Source organism: Strongylocentrotus purpuratus, unplaced genomic scaffold (genome assembly GCF_000002235.5).
Source record: "Strongylocentrotus purpuratus isolate Spur 01 unplaced genomic scaffold, Spur_5.0 spur5_scaffold_5, whole genome shotgun sequence".
In the NCBI taxonomy this organism is placed as follows: Eukaryota; Metazoa; Echinodermata; class Echinoidea; order Camarodonta; family Strongylocentrotidae; genus Strongylocentrotus; species Strongylocentrotus purpuratus.
In genome coordinates, this window is record NW_022145611.1 from 34783536 (window position 1) to 34797076 (window position 13541).

The 13541-nt window shown below is 38.6% G+C and overlaps 1 protein-coding gene across 1 annotated transcript; it reads left to right on the forward strand.

Moving 5' to 3' along the window:
• Positions 1–171: 171 nt before the first annotated feature.
• Positions 172–11766, forward strand: LOC574821 (uncharacterized aarF domain-containing protein kinase 1). The gene is made up of 10 exons (XM_011675736.2): positions 172–260; positions 1480–1666; positions 2151–2234; positions 2809–3012; positions 3597–3755; positions 4285–4443; positions 5493–5609; positions 6050–6196; positions 7189–7386; positions 10887–11766. Exons 2-10 carry the CDS (start codon positions 1508–1510, stop codon positions 11253–11255), a joined length of 1596 nt encoding a protein of 531 aa, XP_011674038.2. The 5' UTR covers positions 172–260; positions 1480–1507; the 3' UTR covers positions 11256–11766.
• The last annotated feature ends 1775 nt before the right edge of the window (positions 11767–13541 follow it).

Sequence of the window (13541 nt, forward strand, 5' to 3'; positions counted from 1 at the left end):
CTTCATAGTGATTCGCATGTGGAAATTTTATACATATAATGGGTTTTGTAAATATAATAAAATAGCAACATTATGATATAAAACACCAAGCATAATATTAGAATAATGTTATATTTTGGACCAATAAAATTTGAATTGATTGAATTTAACAAAATATGACTACAGCTTAGAAATAACAACTAAACGACTTGAACCACATGAAAATTACGTAATTTCTAGGATATGCGGCTAGCGGCTGGTCCTTTCTTCACGAATCACGGGTAAGTATTTGAAGAACAACGACTTCATGCACTATGTTATCAACCTTAATAAAAACATAATTAGATAATTTTGACAATTTAAAACCGTTTTGATAAGGAATCGTGTAGATAGAAAGTCTACACGAAGCGAAGAGAAAGAGTCCACCCAATTTGCTCGGATATTGTCCCACCTGTTGGAATCCGCGTGGGGTTTTCTAAATTTTATTCCCTACCTTTCATTATATTGTGATTGTTTCTTGAAAATCTCTATTCCTGTGAACGATCTTCTTCTTCTCCTTCTCCTTCTCCTTCTCCTTCTCCTTCTCCTCCTCCTCCTCCTCCTCGATCCTCCTCCTCCTCCTCCTCCTCCTCCTCCTCCTCCTCGATCCTCCTCCTCCTCCTCCTCCTCCTCCTCCTCCTCCTCCTCCTCCTCCTCCTCCTCCTCCTCCTCCTCCTCCTCCTCCTCCTCCTCCTCCTCCTCCTCCTCCTCCTCCTCCTCCTCCTCCTCCTCCTCCTCCTCCTCCTCCTCCTCCTCCTCCTCCTCCTCCTCCTCCTCCTCCTCCTCCTCCTCCTCCTCCTCCTCCTCCTACTCCTACTCCTCCTCTCTCTTCTTTTACAATAGTACAAATACAATGCCAAAGAATGTGCATTTCGACCTCTCGTCTGAACTGGTTCGATAATTATTATTATTACTCTATTGATTATTATACTAATGATGCATGCACATGAGTTCATTATTAGATCTATCCACACTCGAGTTGAGGCTGTGTGTATCTATCGCACCAAGCCGTTCCATTAGGCTGAGTGCGATAGATACATATACAGCCTCAACGAGGGCGGATAGATCATATAATGAACAAATGAAAACATGCATCATTTGTTTTGTACCACGAAACTCCTCAAGTAGATCCTTCTTATTTGATGTAAAAAGAATTCATTCAAGATTGTTTTGTGACAGTATGGCTGACAAATAAGCTCATATGTGGGCTGCACTCTTTAAATCATTGGATAGTACTGAAAACTATTGCATGCTTTTTCATGAAAGACGTGGGATAGACGGATAGTCTCAGTAAATCAATCACACGTGACCGCGCATTACCAATCATTTGATTAGGATCTAGAGTGAGTTGGGAACAGAACTTTATTGCATCATTATTATGAATGATTGAAAGAGAGCATCAACTCTACTTCTGCCTTTCTGGTTGTAGTTACTTTGTTTGACACGATTGATACTTTTCAGAGACTTGAGTGAGTGATTTGGGGGCATCATGGCTCTAGGATTTCTCAGAAGCGGGTTGCGCAGACCATGGATGACATTATCTCTTCTGGGTGGAGCTGGAGGGGCAGGTGTTGCCATAGCTACAGACAGAGGCTACATTGACTGGTCATCAGTGGGCGTAGTCAGATTTGGTCGAGCATTTTTTTCAGTGAGTTTTCCTCTTTGTGTCTCATTTAATTATACTAAATAGAGGAGTTAGGACTTGTGCATAAACAAGTTTAAGGATGATACCTTTTTTCATATATCTAAAAGGTAAAAGTATATTTTGTTCTTCTTATAGAAGCAAATGTCATAATAGAATAGATTCATTATTTTTTTATAATAATAGTATGAATCTTAATGGCAGTGGAATATTTAATAGAGATGAGTGTTGTACCCCAACAATAATAACCCATTTCAAACTTTCTTGATTTTAGTGGATATTTAAATGCTATCATTATTTATGGCATAAACCTTATACTGTATTTTCTTTCAAAGGAATGAGATTACCTGACAAGGACCATGAAGCTTTTCATATTTTTCAGTTCTCTTTCCCCTTCATAAATCTGTGGAAATAATGTTAATTTGTTAATGTTTACAGAAATTAAAGTACGGTATGAAATGTGAACTGGATATGAATCTGAATCTTACAGGCTGGTGCAATTGTAGTGGACTATAAATGGAACATGAGGGGAAAGGAATCAGGCTCTCCAGATTACAGGGAGATGATGTCAACGGTAAGTAGAAATCAGCTGCTGATTTGTGTAGGTAAAAAAATCAAAGGAGGGTCATGAAAATAAATGAATGAATACACCTTTGACGGTAGAAACTAGAAAACATATTCTTAGTTTGTTTTTTATCAAATGGTGTTTTTGTAAATCATGCCACATAGCTCATATATTTAAATCATTAATATTTTGTGTCAGAAATGTTTTAGAGCTTGTGATTCACAGATACTGTTGAACTCCTGATGATGCATCTCATAAGATAATATAACTAAAAACAAAAACTGCATTTAACCAGTTGACTACTGTCTCCTGAATTATCCTATTGTATACAACTTTCCAGTAGGCAATTGGTTAAATAGAAAGATTACTTGATTATTTTTCTTGATAGAAGTAATCAATTTTACTTGCTTTGTCCTCTCCTTCATGTTCATTCATAAACATAACTGATAAAATATCTAATACAAACAGGATTGCTGTAGAATCATTCAATACCAAGGATTTACGATGACATGTTCACCCATTCTCATCGATAGACACCATACGTGTAGCATGGTAATTGATAAATTTGTTTACATTTTGACAGATCCACAAGAGATCTGCTGAGAGACTACACAGACTGTGTTGTAAGAATGGAGGAATCTTCATCAAGTTAGGTCAACATGTTGGAGCTCTTGATTATCTATTGCCTGAGGAATATGTCAGTACGATGAAGGTCTTACATAACGACGCCCCACAGTCGTCTCTCAAGGACATTAAGAAGGTTGTTGCAGAGGACTTGGGGGTTCTGGTAAGGCTCTTGTTCTAGTAATCACTATTCTATTTCAATGTAATCAAAGGGAATAGGGGTGAACCGTGAAGGCGAATATCATTCAGTGGAAATTGTATAGGAATTGATATAAAGATTGGTGCAATAGTGCAATTTGGGAAATGTATGATAAAGGTTGGAACACTGAATTCTGGGATTTGTGTATAAATGGATGTATGAGCTGTAACTTTAGAACTTATGGTTCTATGTAATAAACTGTTGCTCTTATACCGTCTGCAATCCAGCATACACTAGATAAATGATTAATCTACCCATGCTACTGAGTTGAACATTTCAGAAAATAGTTGATGGGATGAATTAGGATGTAGGCCAAAGTTATCTCAGTATATTAAACAAATTGATTACCTCTTTTGTTTGCCTTCACTAAGGAGAGATTAAATTTTTGTACCAAGGTATGCTTTATCTATTATTTTGAAATTTCAGAGCCCATTCACTCTGAAAAAGAAAGTGTGTTGATTGTTGTGTACTGAATATAAGATGAAGTAGAGTGTTGTTGGATGAAATAATGAAGTCGGTTTCTTGTTCCATCATCTTCTTTACATTAGGCTGATGATCTGTTCAGTGAGTTCTCTGAAGAACCTGTTGGTACAGCTTCTTTAGCCCAGGTCCACACTGCACTTCTCAAGGATGGTACCATGGTGGCTGTCAAAGTACAGCATCCTAACGTCAAATCATACTCGGAGGTGGACATGAGTACAGTTGAGGTTTGTAAAATGATTGACATATTGTTGCAAAGTGTCTATTTTGGATAAATTTGGAAGAGTTAGGCAGTCATCTAGTGATTGAGATTTTCTTTCGTTCCTTCTTATGTATTTTGTCTTCATAGAATATGCTTTTCCTTGAATGCAAAAATGATGACTTGGATATCGTCCTAACTTCACATTGATTTTACTTTTTGTCTCTTTAAAGAAAGAAGAGTAAATCTGTCTGTCAATTAATAAGCTTTTTGTCAACTACTGTCATTGTAAATTGAAAAATAATGATAACAGAGTAGTTGATCAAAAATATAATATATATATTTTCAATGTAGCGTTTTTTCTTCAGATCAAATACCCTATAAAACATATATCTCGTTAATTTTTAGATAACAGTGTTTATTATCATATTTTTAAGATTGGTGCCAAAATTACATAATGTATTTGATTCAAGCCTGTCAGTGAAGAACACAGTACCGTATGCTCCTTAATTTGTCTTCTTCATCATATTGTTGTCGTTTTTTAAATCACGTAACAGTTTCTGCTGAATGCTGTTGCTCGAATCTTCCCAGAATTTGAGTTGCTCTGGCTGGCACAAGAAATGAGAGAAAAGCTTCCGATAGAGTTGGACTTCGTCCAAGAAGGCAAGAATGCAGAAAAAGTGGCTAAAATGCTGAAACATTTCAAATTCCTAAAGGTAAATTATAGAATTCAACCATTGACTCTAACAGGTAGCAGTATTTGATTAGATTTTCATGATAGCTTGTTGAATCACTTCCTGTCACCTCTAATGATTAAACATTAATGAGGTGAGATTATTAGTTTAGCAAGTCAATCCAAGTCAAACTAATGATGTTAGCCTGTGAATAAAACCTGTCAGACAAAAAATTGCCCATGTATCCTGCGAAATAAAATGCACTGCTTCTGACAGTACCCATTTTCGTTTTTATAGAACAGTATTCAGAAACACTCTGCTACACTATGGCCTATTATAGAGAAATTGGTGGCTCTGTAGGTAAAAAGTGATTATCAAACCAGCATGTCACAAATTGGAATATAAGGCCAGGTGCTCATAACCTTGGGCAAAGCATTCAGTTTTCTATGATATGAGTTAAACTAAAGGTGATCTTGGTGCTTACTCATTTAGCCTATTCTTACTCTTATCTTACTCAGATAAATTAACAGTTAGTCCACCAAAATTAGTGGAAAATTGTTTTTATGCCTGTTATGCATTATGTTTTTGGGTTGTCCGTCCGTAAATCCCATTCTTGTGATCGCGTTATCTCAAGAACCAATCGATGGATTCCCGCCAAACTTAGGTCATGTATGTATCTTGCAGAGCCAATGAACTGATTAGATTTTTGGGTTACAAGATCCAAGATCAAAGGTCACAGGGCTCATTATGTATGCAAAAATAGCTTGTGATTGTGTTATCTCAAGAACCCATTGATGGATTCATGCCAAACTTAGGTCATGTATATATCTTGCAGAGATTTTAGGGTCATGAGGTCAAAGATCAAAGGGTCAAACATAGCTTGTAATCACAATATTCTGAGAACCTTTTAATGGATTGCAATCAAACTTAATTTTAAAATTGCCTTTGTTTTGGTTTTAAAATTGCTCCATGGCGGAGGCATCATTTTCAACTGTGCGCAGTTGAAGGTCCATCTAGTTATTAATGTTTTCATTTTTGCCTCTGTATTTCCTGAGCTGTATCATTGATATCTTACCTTTATCTCTTTGTAGGTTCCAGGCATTTATTGGAAACACTCTACATCAAGAGTATTAACCATGGAGTACTGTAATGGAGGAAAAGTAGATAACAAGGAATACATGGATCAGATGGGCATTGATGTAAACCAGGTAGGAAGCTCAAGACCTTTAACTATGGATATGGGTTGAAGTAAATCCTGCATCTAAAGACCACTCAAAGGAGACATTTTTATATTAAAAGTGGGTGACCATTATAGGCAGGTTACTTCAGTAAATGTTTCAATATGAAACAATATTTAACCCCCCCCCCTTCCCCCCTAAAAAAAAAAAAAGAAGTGAGATCTTTATAGACAGATGGTCATTCTATGAAGGCAGTTGCTGAAGTTTCAGTTTACTATAACATGTTTATCTTAAAAAGCTTAGCTTTGATCAATTGAAGCATGTACTAAACAGGATTTATATTCAAGTCTTGTCAAGTAAGCCTGTTTGTGATAAGAAGGGATGAAATAAGAGTGCCGATAGATTACTCAGATGTATTGCTTGTTAGATTAACCTCTCATTGATTTCTCTTCATTTTTCCTTTTTTGCAGATCACCAAGAACTTGGGCAAGATGTACAGTGAGATGATATTTGTGAATGGCTTTGTTCACTGTGATCCACATCCTGGCAATGTACTTATACGACACAATGACAAGAAAGAAGTAGAGATTGTTCTACTAGACCATGGTCTGTATCAGGTATGTGCTTGCGCAATGGAGTTGAAAAAAATTATGATAAAAATGCATTTTAAAGGGATCCGGTAACTTTGTCTTAGATTCTGAATCAAAATCCTGGATTTAGCTCATGCTGCAATGATAATTATAAACCTTTAGGTCAGTCAGGAACTCCATGACTTTCACAAGCCGATCGCCTGTCTGATTATCAAGATATTTATGATTGGAATTACAAATTTTGAAAACCGTTTGCCAAACGGTTTTCATAACACTACAGTCTATTGGGGAAAAGGAGTATGGTAAAACCGGTCACTCAAAGATTTTTACTTTTTTGAGGCACTTCTTGATCATTTTGAAGCTCATTTTTTAGGGCTTCATTATTTCACCACATCACAGACACTGATAATACGTAGGGCCCTGCATCTCAGATTTAACATTATTAAACGATGCCTTTAAACAAAGCCAATGTGTACCTTGTATTTCTTTTTGTTGATTTAAGATAGTATTTACTAAATAGCACTCAAGAATAATTGCTAACAGGATTATGTTCACTATGCATTGGTCAAGAAATAAACTTTGAGATAATGCTTTTGTTTCAGGGCAAAAACATGATATTGGGATTGGAATCCATAGTCCTCCAAACTGAAAATTGCTTGCCAAAAGGATTATCAATTTAAGTAAATGGAATCCTGCAATTTTGATATCATTCAAATTTTGAAAACCCACACTCCCATAGCAATCAATCACAGCTAAAATTTCACAGATTCTGCACTTCAGATGCATGTTGTTATACAAATGTAAAAGTGTACCTTTCATGTTTTTAGAAAGTCTTAAATAATACAGGTATACCAGTTTTCAGGCAATAGCCTGAATTCAGGCCCTGGCGAGTTATTTTCAGACCATAGTTTAGGCTTTTTTGTGAACAAAATAGCTCATTCTAGGTGATTTTCAGGCCCTCTGATCAATTCTAACTGGCATCCCTGATAATAGTATAATGTGCTATTCTTATCCTTCAGACCCTGACAGATGAATTTCGTCTGGACTACTCTCGTCTGTGGCAGTCCATCTTAGCAGCTGATCTTGAGGGAATCAAGCACTATAGTATGGCCCTAGGAGCTGGGCAGATGTATGGTATCTTTGCTTGTATGTTGACTGCTAGGTCATGGGACTCACTGGCTGAAGGCATCGACAAGAAAGAGAGGTCTGCTCAAGAGGTGAGCAGCAATTCTCTTATGCGTTGAATAAATTATTTCTTGTACCCCCAAACATATGCGTGATTGTTATTTATGTCAATTCAGTTGTCTGACTGCGATGATGGGATCATGAACTTTTCTCTTTGAAACCTTTAAATCAATCAATCAATGTGGAGTTAAGTTCAGAAATCAAATTGTATTATCAAGACGTAGTATGGACATGTGGAATTTGTTTCTTACAAGCTTCGTTCGTTCGTGTCTCCTTAGATCAAGATAGTAATGTAAAGTTCCTTAACTTGGAAGTAAATTAAATTAAATTAAGTTCTTCCATCGCTCGATTGCTGCAATGGCCGTTTCATTAACAAGGGACAGGTCTTCATCTGTGCAACCCGTTCCGCCGCACTGCAAGAGGTGGTCCATCGTCTGAGTCTCTCCGCAGTCGCAGAGAGTATCTCCTTCATGGGCATAGCCCCATCTTGCCATATTGACCTTACACCGTCCCATTCTCGTCCGCATTCGATTTAGGCATTGCCACTCCGGCCACTTCAGGTTAAGACCTTTGATGAGTACGGGCTTGACTGATGGTGGAGGATTCTGTTCAGGTGGTGGGACAGAATCGAGGAAGCTGTGTCGGGATATAAGTCGTTTGTGGGGTTGTAAGTATCCGTGTAGCATGTGTCTGTCATCTGTCGCCTGCTTCATCCGTTCCTTTAGGCAGGTGTTAGTGCGCCTTTGGTTAGGAGATCCAATGCCAGCGAGGTGATATATCTCCTCAACTTTTGTTGGTTTCAGACATCCTGTTATCTTTCGATATGTGTTATTGAGTGTGGTGTCAAGCTTCTTCACATGGGCTGATCTGCTCCAAACTGGGCAAGCATATTCTGCGGATGACATGCATAGAGCAACAGCTGCACTTTGTACAGTTTTGGGGTCAGCGCCATAGTGTGAAGATACTAGCTTCCCGATGATGGCATTTCGAGATTCTACTTTGCCTATTGTCTTCTCGATATGTTTCTTGAAGGATAAAGTGCGGTCAAGTTTTACACCTAAATACACTGGATGCTCGCAGTGGTTAAGTTGCACATTGTTCCACTTTAGCTTCAGTTCTCTCTTTGCCTCCCTGTTCTTCAAGTGGAAAACACACACCTGAGTCTTGGATGGGTTTGCCCGTAGGTAGTTTGCTCTGTAGTACTCCGAAAGGCTTGCGAGCGCTGTGTTGAGATGGAGTTCAACAGCTTCGAAGGTACTATGCTGGGCTGTGATGCAGGTGTCATCTGCATAGATGAAGTTTCGAGTGTTCTCTGTTGAAGGGATGTCAGCAGTGTATATGTTGTAGAGTGTTGGCGCCAGGACGCCACCCTGGGGGAGACCGTTTTTCTGTTTCCGCCATCTGCTCTTCTGCCCATCCAGTTCGACAAAGAAGCGTCTGTTCTGCATCATCTTCTGAATGAATCTGGTGAGTTTGAGGTCATTTGTGATGTCATGAAGTTTTGTCTGTAGCCTTCGGTGATTGACAGTGTCATAAGCCGCAGATAAATCCACAAATACTGCACCTGTGATGAGGTTGTTCTGAAAACCGTCTTCGATGTGTTGGGTCAGGTTGAGAAGTTGTCCCGTGGTGGATTTTCCTGGTCGGAAACCTGCCTGCTCACAGTTCAGTTGGCTGTCAACGTGAGGCCCAATTCTGTTGAGAATAAGGCGTTCAAGCAGCTTGTATGTTTGGCACAGGAGCGAGATCGGTCGAAAGTTCTTGGCTTCGTTCGAGTCCTTTCCTGGCTTGAGGATAGCGACGACTTTGGTTCGGAGCCACTGTTTTGGGACACATGTGTTCTCGATGCAGTTGTTAAACATGTCTAGCAGCCATTTCTGTGCTACAGAGCCCATGTGTTTGATCTGCTCCGATCTGATGTCATCGATGCCTGCCGCCTTGTTGACGTGTAGCGTGGAGATAACTTTCTGTAGTTCTTCTTCAGAAATAGGTCTTGTGAAAAGAGACATGTTCTGGTCAACTCCAGGTAGTTTGTGCCTGTGTGAATTAGTCGTCTTGGGGGCCTTTCCATTTTTCAACAGCTGATTTGCTACTTCGTCAGCCGTAACATTATAATGCTGTTGAGCTCTGGTGCTGTCAATTCCGAGCTTGCGTATGGTGGCCCACGCTTTCCTGCTGCTGTGTCTTAAGTCTGTTGTTTCAATCATGTGCTGCCACATCTGCCTATGTCGTTGAGATATCCTTGATATAAGCTCTTCTCCAAGGTTGATGGTATCCTCTGAGAAGGCATCTGTGTCGTAGACTCGTAGGCTGTGGTGTAGTTTGCCAGAAGCTGACTTGATTCCTCATCGATGCCTGGAATGTATGTCGTGCGGCAGCCTCTTGGGATATGTGTACGTGACACCTTCTTGACTATATCTATGAAGGATTCATAGTTCTTTGGATCTGCAGGGAGATGTGTTAGGGCATGATCAAGGTGTTCGGTGAAAGCAGGCCAGTCTGCCTTAGCAAAGTTGAACCTGCGCTTGAACGGGGTCTTGTTTGGTGTGATAACTGCAGTCAGTTGAATGCCGATGGGTCGGTGTTGGGATCTTGGAATCGGCTCAGCTACAAACTTACGACTGGTGGGAGCAAGCAGCCTGCTGCAGAAAACTAGATCCGGGTTGTAACGTCTCTTCCAGCGGGCACTGGCGAAAGACTTTGGAAGCTTTGGATTGTGGATTAGTTTTAGGTCGTTGTTTTGGGCCCATGTTTCAACTAGTGCTCCATCATCTCCAGTGGTATCATATCCCCATTGCGTGCTGTGGCTGTTGTAATCGCCAATTACAATATGCCTATTGGTAGTGGTGGAAGGATACGAAAAACTTATGTTTGGTGGCTTGTAGATGGAGGAGATCGTTAGTCCTTTGATTGTCACATTCAGCACTTCGATGTCGTTATTGTGGGTATAGGATGTAGAATCCGGTCTGATCTTCTCGTTCATGAAGATAGCACTTCCATATTGGCGATGTGGCCGCTCGATGGCAAGCTTCATACCCTTGATCTTGGGCCGTGGATTGTCTTACAAGCTAATGATATGTGTTAAAAAATGTCATAAACTGATCTGATATTCGATCTGGATTTGGAGTATATTTGATAAATAGAAGTAGTACCTACAAGTTCAAATATGACAATGTGCATTTGGCAACCAATAGTTGACTTGACTACCTAACTTGCAGTGTTGTAGCTAAGTACAGTCAATCCTGCCTAGCAGGGCCATGCAAGGGAAACAAGAAAAGTGGCCAGTGTAGGCAGGTGGCCTTTCTAGACAGATTCTACAACAGATATTTCTTTCTAGAGGGATACAAAATCGGTTACAAGGATAGACCGTGGGCCTTCGTAAAGAGGTTGTAGCTAAGACAGGTTTGACTGTATTGTACAATTTTGCTATCAGTTACAGACAACAAAGTATTAGTTGAATCAGACATTTATTTTGTAAAGATAATCATAATGCTCATAGATTCACAAAAAATTTCAATATTTTTTATGCTAGGATCGTGAGGTTCGTGAGCATGCAGCCTTGTACATGTCAGAGATCACTCAACTCCTTAACATGGTACCAAGACAGATGCTGCTCCTCCTCAAGACCAACGACTTACTACGTAGCATAGAATATGCCCTGGGGAGCAGCGAAAATGCTAGTTCATTCATCAACATGTCTAGATGCTGTGTGAGATCCGTGGCTCAACATGAGGCATCACTAAGAAGCAGTAGATGGGGGCGTCTACGTGTGCATGTACGTCGGGACATCAAGCTTTTCCAGATATCAGCGTATGAGTTGTACCTGTGGTTAACATGTACATCTGTTGTAAGGTGGTTTAGAAGGACTTTGGGAGGTTTAACCCCTTCTCTGATCAGTTGATGAAGGCCTTGTGCTTTAGTTTCTTAGATAGAATTATATGAACTTTATATTTATATATGTTTATGAGACGTATTATAGATATTTAAGAGGCGTGCTTTTATCAGGGAGTGAAAAGGGCAATAATGTACCTATTTAATGTATAGTTGACAGTTGTCTTGCATTCAAAGATTGTTATGTAATGTGACAGAAGTTTATGTATTGAACGCCATAACCCGAATCATGTATATCATTTAATAATGCAGTTGATGGCATTTTATCTTCTAGAGACAAAAGCCTTTGTTCTTTTATTATTGTGGAATGACGCATTTTGTATATATATACAAAAGATGTATATACATATATATTATTTTTTCAAAGTGAAATGGGTTAATAGTACATGAGTTTGTGTATTTTAAGTCCTTGTTAGCATGAATGCTGATCTTGATCTTCAGGTAGCACAATACTGCATCACTAGTACCTTTACCAACCAAAGTAATCGGTCAGTATTATGAATACTGGCAGAGGTTCGAATAATAGTAGCACAAGTCTCAATACAACAACATGTGTTAGTGTAGACACAGTGCAAGTCATAAGAAGTTTAATGCCAAAAGCTGCTTTGAACCAACCTAAATAACCCTTAAAGGCAACTTTTAACAATGTTAAATCTGAGATGCATGGCCCTACATGTTATCAGTGTCTGTGATATGGTGTAATATTGAAGCCCTAAAAAAATTGCTCTTCAAAATGGTCATGAAGTGCCTCAAAAAAGTAAAATCTTTGAGTGACCCGTTTTACCATACTTTTTTTTCCCCCCCATAGACTGCAGTGTTATAAAAAGCGTCAGGAAAACAGAAAATTTGATTTCAATTTCCAACCATAAATATCTTGATAATCAGACAGGCTTGTAAAAGTCATGGGGTTCCTGACTGACCTAAAGGTTTATAATTGCAGCATGAGCTTAATCCAGGATTTTGTTTCAGAATCTGAGACAATGTTACTGAGTCACTTTAAGTACACAAAATTGCAGTAAGAATTGCAGTCAGAGGTGTTTTAATTTCACAACTAGCAGCTGAACATAATAGAACGTTGTGTGGGTGATATTTTTCTTGTAAAAGGTGAAACAAGATATTATTGCTTTGATAAGAAAGCAACAAATGATTTTCAGATGGTGAAAGCATTAGTGGAGCATCATTGTCCAGGCTAGCAGCAATTTGAGTAAATATTGAAGATATTGTATGCCACATTTGGTGAATGGGGACAGGAGTAGAGACATCAGGGACCCCTACCAATCTATAGAAAGGTTTTCATTTAAGAATATATATAGTGTAAAACACCCCCATGAAGTGGAATTTCAGTGTCAATGATATATATTGTCGTCCCCCACCCTATTTAGAACATAATGATATATATTATATCAATATGACTAGTACCAACAACCAAAAAAAAAAAAAAAAAATCCATTTAGGAACAGGATATTTTTTAATGATCTTGTTCCTGATCTTCCATGTCTTTATAAATCAACCATGATGTGTGTTATCTTATTATCAAAACATAAATGTCTTGGTGTACTATTTTATTGAACACAAATCTAAAGTTCCCAAACTCATTTTTATTTTTTGTAAGCTAAAGTGTCACAGTAACATGGCTGCGTACAAACCATGGAATATGCTATTTGAATAGAGTTTTTAAGTTCAGTGCCTGTGTATTCAATTTTGTGAAACAATCCCCTTTATTTTACTAAAGTTTTGAATAAACGATAGTGCAAGTTTTGAGGACCTATCTTAACCCATTTTTTTTCTTGCCGGGGAAAATGACATTCGACACTGTTTACACTTAACACATAACATATAAGGATTTTGCAGCTGCCCTTGCAACCTAATATACTCTGTTGTCTTTTTCTATTTGCACTGGAATATGGTCACCCATTAGTAATGGCTTTATAAAAGATATGGCATGGTATGCAATTAAAAGAATATCGCTCAAATTTTGATGCGTTTGTGAACTTATCGAAAAAGACAGAGATGAAGAACGAAAGGTTAGAGGAAGGAAGAGATTTAGACAAACAGATTGACAGTGACAGATATTATGAGAGAGAGAGAGGGGGGGGGGGGGGGTGTGAAAGAGGCAAAGGTGGACAGAAATAAGGAGAGATGAAAAAATAAAGGTGAGAGTTACAGAAAGAGAGAGATAGGGGGAAGAAAGAAAAAGACCATGAACTCATGCCCATTCACATTTACCTAGGTTTTTTTTTTGTTTGTTACAAATGCAAGTGGGTATGGAAAAATAGCAGTACACAAGGTCCCACAC